At 42.1% G+C, this 15661-nt stretch overlaps 1 protein-coding gene across 1 annotated transcript; it reads left to right on the top strand.

Annotated features, from left to right (window-relative positions):
* The first annotated feature begins 13395 nt into the window (after nucleotides 1–13395).
* Nucleotides 13396–15233, top strand: olig3 (oligodendrocyte transcription factor 3). Its single transcript, XM_084561476.1, has one exon. It carries the CDS (start codon nucleotides 13980–13982, stop codon nucleotides 14838–14840), a length of 861 nt encoding a protein of 286 aa, XP_084417602.1. The 5' UTR covers nucleotides 13396–13979; the 3' UTR covers nucleotides 14841–15233.
* The last annotated feature ends 428 nt before the right edge of the window (nucleotides 15234–15661 follow it).

Below are 15661 nucleotides of genomic sequence, written 5' to 3'. Positions count from 1 at the left end.
TACGTCTTATTTGGGCAATCGAGACTAAGCCGAGCTTAGCACGGTCTGATGTGTGTGTGCATGTGTGCGTGTGTGTTTTGGCTGGACCCTCCGCGGCTCTGAGTGTGGGTGGTTGCTTCCACCCATTAGAACGGGTCATCTCTCTCTCATGGAGAGTTTTCACGGCTGTGGAGCGGATTAGGAGCAAAGAGAGAGAGAGGAGGAGAGATTATTGGGCAGGCTGGAAGGAGGAAGGAGGACGGAGGGAATCACAAAAAGAGAGCATTAGCATCTACGCTTTGCAGCATTTGTCCGTGGTATGTAGTTGATACTCGTCCGGAGTGCCCAGGCGTACAGTGAGTACAAATGGAAGAACAAGCGAATGCTGGTGTTTCATCACAAGTGCCCTTTAGAGGAGAAGAGCGAGAAGACGGTTGGGTTAAAGAGACACAATCCTAATGCAGAAATAATTATATAAACCGTATGGCACAACAGAACTCACCTTAAATATGTGACAACTTTTAAATGGTTTTAAAGGGTTCAGGCTCGGCCTGAATCAAAGTGCAAAACCAAGGACAGATTACTAGTAATCTATTTGTTTATCTACAGTACTTCATCAGTGGATATTTATCTTCTGTTTCCGTTAAAGCAAATCTGACATTAGTGAAGGTCAGAGGTCAAAATTGACAAATAAACTAAGATCTTCTTTCAGTTTTCATCAACACAAGACAAACATAAAAATCTTGACGACGATTCGACACAATTTTTTAACACTTAATCAGTATTTAGCAAATCAACAATGCATAAAATGTCATTCTTTATTCCTACTGAAAGTCACATTAAATATTGTAAAACAGTAGTTTTAATTTAATTCTTTATTTTTACCATTATACCTGAACAAGTGCTACAGATGCAGTAAGTTCTATTTAAATCGACAATATTATTTGTCAGTATACAGAGTTCCTACTGAATTTATTTTGGAGCCAAGGTTGCTGTCACATATTATGTAAGGTGAAAATATCAAAAACAAATTTATTACTTAAATGTTAAGTAATTTCAGGTCTTAAGCTCAGATCAGACTTTTAAAAGGCTACTAGATTTTAAAATTATATTGCAGCCCACACTTTAGAATTCTTTATTTGTTTTGTCTTGTACAAGAGTTAAAGTGACACTGCAATACACAAGTTACAAGATATAATTTTGATTGTCGTACTAAATCGGGGGCATTGAACGCACCACTACACCTGCTCTCACGTGATCGCACCAGAGCGGAAGCGGAAGTTAAAAAACAAAACAAAACAAAAAAACTGGGACTGTGCAGCAGCAACTTGGAACAAAAAAAATAAAAAATAAAAAAATGTTTGGAATAACACGTGATGTCTCCTTCAACGAGAACTGATGGTGAGTTTTTAAGATTTATTATCTGCCACTGAGTTAAAAGTTAGTTATTTAGCATAGCTAACTTTAATCTCAAGGGCTGTAATGTTTGTTACTGCTTGGCATCTTGGCAGTCTACTGCTTTCAGAAGTAGCTTTGGTTTGAATGAATGACTAGCAGATGATCACAGCACCACGTCTGATCAACTGAAGAGCCAGATAATGCCCTTTGCTTCTGGTGGAGAACAAAACAGAGCAAAAAGGCGAAAAATACTGCAGGTAAATTAATCTGGGGGGCAAAACAAATTCTGCTAGATGTGTAAATCTTAGAAAACTGTTTGCTGACATGTTCACTATATCAAATTTATAAGGCTGTAATACGTCAGTGGTGTGTTTACAGCTTGTGGCTTGGTCCCCAAAGACCCGCCAAAATATTATTAGTCTTATCCTTTCGGCCCATATTAACTTTATGGCGATCTCCCACAACTAGTGTCTGGTGTACTTTGCGATTTCCTACTATATTGCCATGGTGATATTAATGTCAAAAAAAATGTGTTCACTTAAATCGCTTTCTATGTGTGTGTAAGAAACATGAAAATACACCTGTCAACATGCCACACTGCAAAGAAGCTGTAGAAAAAACAAAGTTGCCGAGCCGACCACGTTAAAGTGTCATTGTGTCCCATCTCATATTCATAATGAGTTACAGCCCCGACAGTCAGAGAGGCTTTAACGGGAATATATGACTTACTTTATGGAATGTTTACTCCACATCTTGGTGGGCGTCTGAACGGGGCCTGATGGCGATAAAGACGTAAAGTGAAACGAACATTACAGCAGACAAAGTTTCACGTTTACAATTAGAGTTTGAACTATAGACTTAACGGCTGTCTCACTCATTCACACGCACACACACACACACTCACACAAGGAGCACCAGCCGCCAGTTGGTCTTAAAGAGGCAAATTCCTCCACAGCATTTTCTCAACATCGTAAAGCGTCTGCCGTTAAATGGATGTTTTTTCAATCCGTCTGCTCTCCCTGACATTTCCAGATAACGCTGGCATTAGGTTGATTTGGGGGAATTTGCACACCATATGCTGCTGTGTCAAACACCTACATTTAAGCGGGTTATGGCTCTGCATTCCCTAATAGCAACATCATCGGAGCTTGTTTATCTAATGTGCCTGTTAATGTTATTTATTAGGAGTCTGCCCGCTACCCAGTTCCTCCATGCATGCTAAGAAGACAGACATAAGATATGCAAATGCTAACGTCGACCGAACTTCGCGGCAGTAAAACAGAACATTTGCATTTGATGTAGCACATAATAAACTGGATATTAGCATTTTAAATGCGTCAAACAAACTTGAAAAATGTGGCCTGCGCTGGTGTGGCTTTTATTATTGCTGTGTGCAGTCTAAACACACATACACATGGCACGTGTGCCTTCAAACCCATACAGAAAAGTGTGCATAGGCAAACACATGACTATAAAACTGCTGTACAGAAGAGCAAACTGATGTCACGGGGTAAAGAGTCACTGATAATTTTGTTTCTTCACTCTCTCTGTCTCCTTCTCTCATATGTTATAATCGTTCTCTATCAGAGCATTAAAATATGCAAATGTTTTATTTCACTGAAGATTAATTCCTTGAGCTCCAGAAAAGAAACTCAGCTACATCAAGCAACGATAATGAACCGCCTGACGTGCCTGTACCTTCTGCTGTGTCTATAACACTACCACACTTCTAGTGATTCTTTAGTGGCCCTCGAGTCAGAAGAGTGTTGACCTTTAAAACAGTAGAAAGACAAGGTCAGCCGTAGAGAAAGTGATTCATAAAATATGCTGCTGGACTGGAACTGTCGTGTATAAATAGTTAAACGTCGTATTGCTGAAAAGTAACCATGGAGTTGTTTCTTGTTTAAATCCATTTTTTTGTATACCCAGACTGACGTTAGAAATCCTGGACAGCAAAAAAAATAAAAATCACATTAAATGCAATTTCTGCAACCACAATTTGAATTGATTTGATATGTTACTGCAGTCCGATTCCTACAGATGTGTCTGGACACTCGTATTGGATTTCAAAGTGTTTTTTTGCGTCTCTCTCTCAGTGCGACAGAGGAAATGTCAAAGAGTGAGGGAAGGGCTGAGCAGAATCTGTTCTGCCAGAAGCAGAGCGCTAGAGGACAGCATGGAGAACGACAGACTGTGGACAGACGCAGAAATAAATTGTCTGCTGGCATTTTGATGGAAGGCTTCTGTAGCAGGAGGGACCTTTTCCATAGCTTTGGAGTCACTGATACAGACAGACTGACCATGTGTGGATGCACAAATCTGATCACTTGCAAATAACAGTCCGAACAGTCTTTCCTAAAGATCTGGATTGAGAAACAAACCCGAGTCTCAACATAGCTTTAAACAGCTCGGCTGCAGTTATCTCTCATTATTGTTGCTCTTTTTGTCGTATTAAACTCACAGTCTTTCAGTCTAAAGTAATATATTCAGCTAGGATCTGTTTGTTAATGGTATCAGGATGTTCAAGTGCCTTTTTCCCCCAAACCTCTGAGTTGAGTACATTTATTGCCATGCACCTTTCAGGCTGCGAAGTTGATATCACACTAAAACTTCACTAGTTAACGCTTCACTATTCAATAAATGTTTGCTTAAATCCTTCTGATAATCATGTTGACGTCTGATGTGTTGTAATTTTTACTGGATAACAATCAGTTAGGGAATTTAAATGACAACTCAGACCAAATATTAACAATAATATCCACTATAAAGTTGTGTAACTTAGCTCAACTGCACCAGCGTTTCTCCAGTATCCAGGTAGAAAGAAAAGGGGATAACATCCACAAAATCGACGCTGCCAGAATATGAACAACGTGGCTTCGTGGTTCAGATCAAGACGTTGATAATTATGCACCAAACGATGAATCAAACTACAGACAAACTCAGACTATGGCCTCAAAAAATTCAAATCACCACATTAACCGACACAAGCAGTGCATGTTCACCATCTGTGCGTCGTTCTGTGGCGTTCAGGAGTGATGACGGTGTTTTCCTTAATTTGACGTAAGCAGCAGTTTCTGGTCTTGATCACTGCCTATCAAACCTAAGATGTTGGAGCATTTTTAAGGCTGTTTAAAGAAGAACCTTTGCTGTGAAAGAAGCTAAAACTGAGTTTGTCGTATATTTATTTAAAACAATTCAGTCTTTTTCTTCCGTGGTGGTTTTTCCTGATCAGCAGAGCGTCTACTAAAATAAGAAGCATAGACGTCTTATGTTTCGTTGCTCCTGTTACCTGGAAAATCTGAGTGAAACGGCGAGCACAGGAGGGGAGGCTGTCTGAATTGGCTTTTCATTAGCAGTTAATGATGTGATAATGTCTCTAACAGTAACCAGGCTTTACACCCTGCAGCCTGTAATACTCCTCTAATGGAGTGTGTACAGCTATGCCTCAGTGAGAGTATATTTGTGAATTTACACGCTTACGACCCCGTTATGTGCGGTTATCTTTTTACAGTGAGATGGATGGACAGTCGCCGGCGCGGCCCACACGTATGCATGCGCACAAGCCACACCTGATCCGAACTTTCCTCCCTACACGTGACCCCGCTCACCCCATCACACCGGCTTAGACCCTACATGTTAATCTCTCTGCTTCTCTCTGCTTTCCCTCAAACGCGCACAAACGCACTCGCTTTCATTCTCCGCTTGCCGAGACCCCGGCTTCATTTTCTGGTCATGTGCACCCATTGCGAGGGGGCGAAGCGGACACAAAGTGACACAGGGAGCAGAATGGGGAGGAGAGGAGGCGAGGCTGGGGCTGCAGCCTGAAAGGAGGCGATGGGAGGTGTCTGATTGTCCCGCGCTGAAAGGGACAGTTAAAAGGAGAACCTTGTTGCAAAAGCTGGTGGGCTGGGCGGGAGGCTGGTTAAATGCTGGTGGTGTGTGTAACTTTGCGTGTGTGTCTTTGTGTGCTGGTGTCTGTGCGAGTCTAATGAAGAGGAGGATGACTGATGACGAAGGGATGATGGTACTGTCGAGGATGATCGTGAAGGTTAAAAAAATAATGTTTAATTTCTGTCATTAAATACAGCGAGCAGATGGTTTCGTGCAAAATTGTTGTTGTTTGTGTTAGTGGACAGGCCAGGACTGAGTGAGCTTTTAGATGGTCATTTAGATGGTCGGCCATGTCCCGGTGGTGGGCCTTCTGGAGAGTCTGTGGTCGTAGCATTCGTTGGACTCCTTTGCACAAAGTTCAAAAACTACACAAAGGAGACTCTTCAAATTTTACAACTTTATCCCACCTGAACATAAAAAAATAGACAAATATTTTTACAACAACATGATCACCTGGAGTGATTAAACTGTAGACCAACTGATCAGCACGATTGAGGAGAGGCCAGCTCTGCTCTGTATAATGGTTTCTATCTATGAGCGTCCGATTGCAAAGCTTCTACTCGTATGTTGATCCAGAACAAGTATTCAGCAAATCCGTGTTACAACAAAAAGCCCCAGCCTGCTGTTTGTCGGTGTCAGATTGTCGATGAGTGTCCGTGACCCTAATTTCTACCATGTGTTGCGTACTGTTGGCAGCTTTCCTGCCGATTCGCCACTTTGAGACTAGAGTGGTACGAGTTGCTCAGAGAGATCACTCTGATTGGCTGACAAAAACAAACAAAACAACAAAGTCCAAAGGGCACATCCAGAAATTCTTGACATTTTACATCTTTATCCCACAAATGCACAAATATTTTCTCAACAGCATGATCAACTACAGTCAATAAAATGTAGACCAGCTAATCCGCATGATTCAAGGAAGGACAGCTCTGTACAACGGTTTAATGCTCTTCCTACCTTCCTCGCCTCCCACCGACTGATACTGTTTTCTCTTTTTAAATAACAAAATACTGAATACTGCCGCCTGGAGTTATTTCCTTTCACAAACTTATGTACCAGCAGGCCTCTAGCTGTAGTGTGCAGTGTGTTCAGATGCATCGTATTGGTCCAGACAGGGGCAACGATACAGCCGGCCTTTGCTGCTCGAAGTTCTTTAGAGGTGCTGCTTTTGTTTTAGATTTCGTCACCATTTGACAGAGCTGGCTAGCTATTTCCCCCTGTTTTCATTCGTTGTGATCTGCTCTGCTGAAAACCGAGAAATGCTTCTACAACATAAAAGTGTAAATATATGACCATGAACCCGAGGAGCTCTTGGATGGTTCATAGGTGGCAGAACAAAGCGTCAAAAATAAATTCCAGCTTTTCACACAGTGGAAAAGACGGTGAACGAATACACACCTTGATCAGTCGTGCATCAGGACGGAAAACGCGTGACAGAAACCATCACCGCCTCTGTTTGATACACCTCACCGTCGACATGCTTCAGAAAGCTTTGAGATGCCAAATGTGCACGAGAGCGTGTTCAGACAGAGAGGAATAAGAACATGAAGGTATGTTTCTTCATTACTGAAATGTTAATTTGACTTGTTTTTGCCTAATTAACGCCAGTGTCTTCTAAGAACAAAACAGCCCCACAAATATTAATTAGGACCTCAATATTCACGTTGGCTGAGGCTTGTAATTAACGAGATTTTAATCGTTTGATCATCTCTTTAATTAAAGGCTTGCTGCAATTTGAAGGTTTGTTTACTTTTCACCAAATAGGAAATCTTATTTATATTCGCTTTTGCCCAGAATTTACCCAAAGAAAACTGAGACAGAAGGATAAAGCTTTTAAAAGTTTCTGAGAGGTGCAGTGCCTCTTTTACTTTTCAGATTTACCGAGCTGTAATTTAAAAACATAGATCTCAGAACTGTTCGTGGCGGCGGTGGCTTGCTTCTGCCGTCGCGGTGCTTCAGACTTTGTGAAATCTCTTTTTGAGAAACTTCAAGCTCGGTTTGAAGGTGTCTTTGATGGGTGAAATGAAAGGACTATTTAGTTCTATTTAGACATGTATTTGGTTTATTATACTGCGGGTCTACTCAGTGAAATGGGCCTGGATAGCTTTCCAAGAAAAAGTAATTCTCCATCCAAATCGAGCTCAAACAAACGGTCAGAAGAGTTCTTAAAGTTAATATTCTTTCTAATATCTTTAGTTTAATTCTATAATATAGGCACACATTTATTCACCGTAAACACATTTTTAGTCTTTCTTTTTGACAGTATACAGCTGGTTAATCTCTCCAAAGCAAGACAGACTCTAAGTTATTTTTCCATATTTATATAAAACATAAATCATGTCCTCCCAGCCGACAGAAGTCCATAATCAGTGAGGACAAATCTGCAAAGTAGCAGAGTTAGACTCCACATGATTTTACATTTTATATTCGGGCCTTTTAATTTTCTTAGTCTGCTTTATGTCAGTCCTCCTTCATATTTATTTCCCAAGCATTTTTCTTTTTTTTTTTTTTTTCGGAAAATCCGTTGGAAATCATAACAAGTCAGAAGACTTAATTTTTGAATGAACAGTATTTACATTTTCAGATTGTGAGCATATTTTATTATTTTGAGCATCAGGATTTTTTTCTCCAGGCAGACCGACTTTAATTGGTATAATTTTAACACAAATGGATTGGTAAAAATTCTTGTAGCCGTAGAAGGATGTCAACAGACAGTTTTATTCGTCCCTTCAGGGAGCACCTTCGTGTAATATTATTGTCACTGTTACTCAGACAATCCTGCACCTGTATTTTTGCAAAACCAACTTTCATTCAGTAAAACAAGCCACAGAGTAACCGGTCTAAACTCTAACACTGATGTCTTGATACAGCATCGGTAACAGGAAACTAATCAGACTCCATTAAACATTTCACTTCCCGTAAAGTGGATCATACTCTCTGATCTCTTTGTGATCTGTGCTTTTCATGACATGAAGCAAACCCATGTACTGTAAAGGGATGTGTCACTGTTGGTGCCAAATAGCATGATGGCAAAGCACAGAAGAACATTTAGGTTTGATTGTTTTACGTAAATTACCAGATGTTTTAATGTCTTCCACTAAAAAATGCTTCAAATTAAACAAATAATGAGAAAATTACATCTAATCTAAAGGCTGACAATTAGACATTACTGTAAATGTGAGTAAAATACCAAAAAATCTTTTTTAAACCTGACCACAGTCATTCCCCAACATTAACCAAGTAAGACAGCCCCTGTACTTCTTAACCCCAAACCATGACATTTGGTCAGCTTGGTCATTTTAGTGCTTAAATTAACAATAAACGACACGGAAAAGGTTCTTAGCTGATAACAACAGCTAAGAACCTTTTCCGTTTTGTGACTTGCTGTTATCACTTTCAGAAGACTCGTCTTCCTGGAAATAAGATGCATGAGAAACAGGTATGAGGGAGAGTAAAAGCAGACTGAACAAGACAAAGACGCCGTTTCAACATGAGCGTCAGATTGCAGAGCTTCTATGAGTCCTTCCATGCGACAAACCATAAGTTAGAAGCTTTTAACATCGTAGTATTCAGAAAATCTGTGTCACAACTAAAAACCGATAGTGCTATCCTGTCGGTGAGCGTCTGTGACCCTAATTTATGCAGTGTGTCGGATACTGTTGGCTCCCTGATTGCAGTTGGCTGCTTTTCTGGTACAAGTCAGTCAGCTGTCTGATTGGCTGATGAAAGTAAAGAAAACAACAAAGTTCAAAGCCCACAAACAGAATTTTTCTGGTTTCTCTCCTGGTTTCCCCTTTTCAATGACAGATACAGGCTACTACCACCTGCTGGTATTAAGAGTTATTTCTTTGCACAGAGGTTTCAGAACGAACAGCTGTTTGTTGTAGTCTTTGTTTTAGTCCAAACACAGGGAACATGAGGCAACGTAACATTCCTCATTGCCGGTTCTTTGGTGTCAGTGTGTGTCCATACCTTGACGTTTCTAACTGCCCAACTGTACCTGTATTGTGAATTTTAAAATGTGACATTTAGAGGGAGACATTTGTGTTCGACTGTTAATGGAGCCATAAGGTCAGCGCGATTTTAAACTCAAAAGATGACAAATCAAGCAACTGAAGTCCCGAAGCTGACACAGGGTTTTACTACTAAAATATGATTAAAAGAAACAGAAATATAATCAATTCCCAGTAAAGGAAGTTCCTTAAAACAAAACAAAGGCTCTTATCTGATATAAAGTAAATGTTTTCTTACTGTCACTGATAATCAAATAATCAAAACACACGGGAATGAACAGTTTTTTATGGTTTTAAATTATCTTGATGCCTTTGTCTGCGACCTTGACCTTGTGTCTCTCTTTGAGTGTGTATTGTCTACTGTTCAGCAGCGTCATCCTTTAAGATATTCAACTGACACAGTTTGTGTCACTGCTGCCGACTACTGTCTTCACTAACTGCTGGAGGGACGCCTCCATTCACTGTTTACTGCCCCGAGACTATTAGAGGGAAGCCCACCCAGGAGGGAGAGGCGGGGAGGAGATTGGGTGAGTATATTTTCACATCTTTGAGGAATTTAAACCATAAATGAAAACCCCTGATGATCTTATTCTTGGGGCTTTAAAGATCATTTGTAAATATTTTGAACAATGGTATTGTTGTTCAGATTGTTTTATTAGATACATGACATTGGATACTTGACACTCATGAAATGAGTCACCACATTAATTAGAATTTGAGAGTTTGTGCCATTGAGATCCCCCGATGTATGAGTCCAACACAATTATCTATATTTGCAACCAAAAATGATGTCTGAGTTCCTTAAAATGGATGTATTTGGGGAAATATCATGGCATGCTGAAGCCTGCATGTGATGATGTGAGCATTTGTACGGGTAAATTACAAATACACAGTTCCACTTGAAAGTATTTTCTAAATTTCTGCATAAAAATGACTCACAACGTCAGTGGATTGTTACACCTGAAAGAAGAAAAATGGAACCCAAGTACACTGTGAATTGTAGAAGTTTGTGAGGCCTTGTTTGCTGACTTCCTTGTGCAGTAATAACAGCAACTAAACGTTTCAGTCGTCGGCTTGGAGGAATTTTAGCCCACTCCTCTGTACATAACCGCTTCAGTTCTCAGATGTTAGTGGGTTTCCTGACTTGAACTCTTCGCTTCAGGTGCTCCCACTGATGATGGACTTATGAACGTGAACATTAGCCGATGTGAGAGAGGTGGAGCATGAGTGACACTTAGGAGGGTGGCTGATGCCCAGGCAAACAACTAGCAAGTGAGGGCATAACTGGCTGGGCATAACTGTTACCCTTAATGCAATTCAAACAGATGAGATAAATAAAAAAAACTCCAGGCCAGTTTTTGTGAGTAGATAAATGAGCCATACATGATACACCAAAACAGTTTCTGTGCTGGGCTGTAAACCTGTTTATTTCTGCTATACTGTTAGATATTTTAACATGGAGGTCCATGGAAGTCAATTCAGAGGTCACCCTGAAGTAGCCATTTGAAGAACTGCATTTTTTGGGCACTTATTACCAAATCTTTAAACTTTAGCATGTTTCAAAGCTGCATTGGTCTTTCACCAGATTTCACTAGTTGAGAGGTGCCACTAAGCTGCACTATTGAGGTTTAAATTCTGCTATTAATGACTTCAATAGCAATTTCCAACAACGTAGCACAAACCGTCAGAACTCCCAATCTTAAGAAAACCTACAAGAGTCCTTCCTGAGGATTCGGGATGCCACTTAGGTCACATCACTTGGCTCATAGGGCTGCTGCAATTCAGGAATACAACTAAGACCCAAACCAGGACATGCTTAAAATGATCAGTGAAATCTGAAAATGAACAAAAACTAAAAAAAGACAAGAACAGAAGTTAAACAAGCTGATATTCACTGAGTATAGTAATGAAGATATGATGATATAAAATTATTTCTGACCTTTTCAAAATGAGCATGAGGAAAGACAGAGATGATACTCAGTTGGAGGAAGTACAAATGCACAACTTTAATAACTTGATTTTTTAAAAGAACGTCACTAAAAAATGCAATGCAGGTTTCTAGCTTTTGACATTTAATAACAGTAAGCCCAAAGAGTTGGTAAAGCACTGCACTAATGTTCCTCATGAAGCCTGCCCTCTTCTCTAAAGACTTGAGTTTAAGTTTTAAAATGTATTACACCTTTGAAGAAGATGAATCAGTGTTGAAACCATCATAAATGTAGGTATACAACATGATGTACATATGAAAACTGCAAAGGATTCACAGACTATTAAGTGTCATCAGTAAAGTTTAATAAGAGCTTGATTATAACAACAAAACAGCTTTGACCCAATTTAGAACCCAGTGATTTTTAGTGTTTAACTAACTGTCCTTTTGCTGCCCAGAAAACTGACTTGAGGAGGCAGAGAGCCACTTAGGAAAGATAAAAAGAGAGCGACGTTGGAAGAAGCGAGCGAGGCCAGAAACCAGAGAGACGGCGAGCGAGAAAGAGGTGTGAGAGGAGGAGAGAGATAAAAAAATGATACGAACAGAGGCATAAAGGGAGAGCGAGGAGCTTATGCAGTGAAAAGAGCACATTATGGGCGACCTGCTGCGACGGCAGTGTGGGGAACGGTGAATAACTGCCTCCATTTAGACCAGTGTCCTGGTGGTGTGGAGCTAAAGGCCTCCGATGGACCCACACACTCGAAAACACCAAAACACATAAGCGAAAGGAGCCCTTTGAAAAGCATGTGTTCATCCACAAATTGATACCTGACACACACACACAACGCTCACGCACCTCCTCCGTCCCTCTCATTCACACATTTCTCCACATTGGCCGGATTAGGAACACTTTCTCTTGGGTGTGCGAGGCTGCCCCGCACACAAAGAAACACTTGGGGACAGGATTAGTAGGCTTACAGCGGATTCACATATGTCCAGTTCAAGCAATTGGTATTCAAAGCTTTACACTTTCAAATGCCACCAAGAGAGAGCAAAGCCGACCAGCGCTTTTCTTTGCATTGGCAGCACCTTTATGAGAAGGGCTCTTTTGCTGGGCCAACAATGAGGCCGTGAATACACATTTTTACTGTTCTACCAGGGGGACCTCACTGGCGGAGGGATAGAGCACCGAGCAGAGTTTGAGGCAGACTTTATTGTCCGGGTTTGAAGTGCTGGGTGGGTGGGTGAGAGCGCAGACGGACGGACGAGGCGGATAGACAGACAGATGGATGGATGGAGGGACGCTGCGTGGTGGTGGTGGTGGTCAGAGGACGAGTGCTTCAGTTACTTCCACGTTGTTATTGTTGGCGGCCCGTTCCTCCACTCCACATCGACAAAACAGATCTGGAGTAGACTCTTCAGAGTGGAGAGAGCGCTCTCAGCAGCTCAATGTACACAATGCTGACTCAATTTAGAGCATTCTCCCAAAAAATGTAATGCACCTTTAAAGATCTGCCTCTTGACTTCATTAACAAATAAAGTCAGATCAACAGATCAACATTTAAATGAACTGTTTGCTAATTACTTTTAATTGAGGGCTGGGGTTTCATTGCATATTTAATTTTATTTTGTAGTTGGGAATGTTTGTATGGAAAAATATATCGGAGTATTTTAAATGAAACTGGACTGATTTTAAGTTTTTATTCAGTATTCTATTTGATATTTGGATTACATTTGTGAATAATTAAATGCAAAATGTTTTTCTAAAATTTCTATTTTATTTAGTAGGGATACTATTATTATTATTATTATTATTATTAAAGAAACGGAAGAAGATGATGCGTTTAATGACATGAGGGTAAACTCTGACGCCCACATGCTGCCATATGGCCAGCAGAGTGCCGAGAGCCGGAGCGGAGCTTGTTACCTCTGTCCCTGCGGAGGCCCTGCTCTGCTCCCCTGCGGCTGAATGGGAGCGCACTTTCCCTTCATTCCTCCTCATTCCCTCAGGCAACCACCGGCAGAACCGCGGAGACTTCTGGTTTAAATTTTGATCCATCCGATAAAACACCTCTTCTCGAAGTGTGTGTGAGGTTTGAATTTCTTTTAGGAGGAAGCTGAACGGGCTCCAGTTTCCCTGATGCGTTCAAGTAACCGATTTCACTAAAACATTTTTGCAGTGTTAACAGTTATTCCGTGCGTAAAATATACATTGAGGTGTTATACGAAATATTCAGAATGATTGTTGCAAAATAAAGCAGCACGAAGAGCATGTGTACCTTTTTGCAAAAGAGAGGAGAGGAAAGGAGAGGAGAGGAGAGGCACGCTGTGCCCCCCAACAGCGTCCTGACAATGGCAGTGAATGGTTGCCCACCGCGGTCACTGGGACAGTCAAAGCACACCGCCCCTTTTCTCGCGGGCACGTCATCCTCCTAACTAGGCGTTATGAATAGGAGAGCCGCTTTTGTCTGTCCGCATGTATAAATACCCACTATCAGTGTCCTCCTCACCGCAGAGTCACTGAGACACGCACACAGAGAGAAAGTCAGCAGCGGCACAAGCAGAGCGCTCACCGATGTGATAAGAGGGGACGGGAGCGCAGGACAGGAGGAATACAGGCAACATCAGGTGACCAGAGAGACCAAAGGCTCCAGAAAGAGAGAGTCAGAGAGAGTACACGGAGAGAGAGAGGGGGAGAGAGTGAAAGTGAGAGAGAGGGAGGAAGCCAGCAGCGACCTCCTACCCAACAACCTCGGAAGCAAACCCATAAAATGAATTCAGACTCCAGCCCGAGCAGCAGAGCCTCTTCCCCGGACATGGACAGCATGTTTCTACGAGAAAATCTCCCGCATCACCATCACCACCACGTCGGCTCGTCCGTGTCTTCCTCCACGCAGGGCGTAGAGCACCTGCGCCACAAGATACCCGGCGGCGAGCACCTGCGGTCTGGAAACGCCAAGTCACCGTCCGTAGAAAGCAGCAGCAACAAGTACAAGCTGAAGAAGCAAGTCACTGAGGAGGAAATGTTCCATCTCCGCCTCAAGATCAACGGCCGGGAGAGGAAGCGCATGCACGACCTCAACCTGGCCATGGACGGCCTGCGAGAGGTGATGCCTTACGCACATGGGCCATCGGTGCGGAAGTTGTCCAAGATCGCCACGCTGCTTCTGGCCAGGAACTACATCCTGATGCTCACCAGCTCCTTGGACGAGATGAAGCGACTGGTGGGGGAGATTTACGGAGGGCAGCACTCAGCCTTCCACTGCGGCACCATGGCGCACGCAGCCGGGCCCGGTGGACACGCCGGTGGACCGGCAGCAGCGGCAGCCGCTGCAGCAGCAGCAGCCGCCGCCGCGCACCAGGTGCACCCTCTCCTCGGGAGCGCGCTATCTTCCTCCACGTCCTCGACTCTGACGAGCGCGCTGCCGGGACTCACGTCCATCAGAGCGCCCCACTCCCTGATGAAGGCCTCGGCTGGGCCCCCGGCCCTGCAGCTGGGCTCCGGCTTCCAGCACTGGGCCGGACTGCCGTGTCCCTGCACCATCTGCCAGGTGCCTCCTCCTCCACACATCCCCATCACCTCCACCGGCCTCACGAGACTCACAGGGGAGGGGAAGGACGGGCTGAAATGATGCCCGGTGTCGGCAAACAGCAGTGGATGACACATGTGATGGTGTTTGTAAATAGAGAATTCAGAGCATGAGGGTGAATTTGGCCTCGCTGGTGCATGTTGTTGTTTAGTCTGTTTTCTTGTTTGGTGTATGAGAAAAAAAAAAGTGTTACTTTCCTCCTTGTAACAAGGACTTATAAAGACTGTTGATTTTGCCAGCTGATGGTAAAAAGAAAAAGTTGTGTCATGAAACTAGAGGCCACTTCCCTCCTGAGTTTGACAGAAATTTCGGTTCCCAGCGCAGTGTTGAAGCTGAAGGAGGCTGCATGAACATTTTGGTTTAATTCTGTATTTTTTCTTTATCAGGCGTCATTTTGTGAAAACAAAAAATGCTCTCTGTGCCTTGTACCAAGGATTTTAAACTTCTCTATTAAAAAATAATGACCTTTATGTGTTTGGATAAACCGATTCTGGCACAGTGAAATATTAGTTTGAAAATCTAAGTTCTTAGATTTATTTGAATGTTGTGGCTCATTGTGTGTCCATCTGTGCTCTGATCTCTCTCTCTTTCTTTTTCTTTTTTGTTTTTTGCATGATGTTGTAATGATCACAGCATGATTGTTTTTGCTGAACTGACTTTGTTATGCCCAGAGACCCCGTGTCTTTATTTTTGTACATTGTTGATGACTGATGAAATATTTATTATCACCCAGAGAGTCCCTGGATGACATTTCAATAAAACTGAAATTATAAATAAGATCTACTGTCTTCACCTCTTTTTTTCTTCTTCTTCTTCTTCTTTTTTTTTTTTTTTTTTACTCGAAACTCGTTAAAATAAAATGT

The sequence above is a fragment of the Chelon labrosus genome (assembly GCF_963514085.1).
Source record: "Chelon labrosus genome assembly, chromosome: 15".
Lineage (NCBI taxonomy): Eukaryota > Metazoa > Chordata > Actinopteri > Mugiliformes > Mugilidae > Chelon > Chelon labrosus.
This window is presented reverse-complemented; position numbering and strand designations above follow the sequence as displayed.

Bases quoted from the DNA above. Each gene is read 5' to 3' on its own strand.
- olig3 (XM_084561476.1), top strand. From the start codon at position 13,980: ATGAATTCAGACTCCAGCCCGAGCAGCAGAGCCTCTTCCCCGGACATG.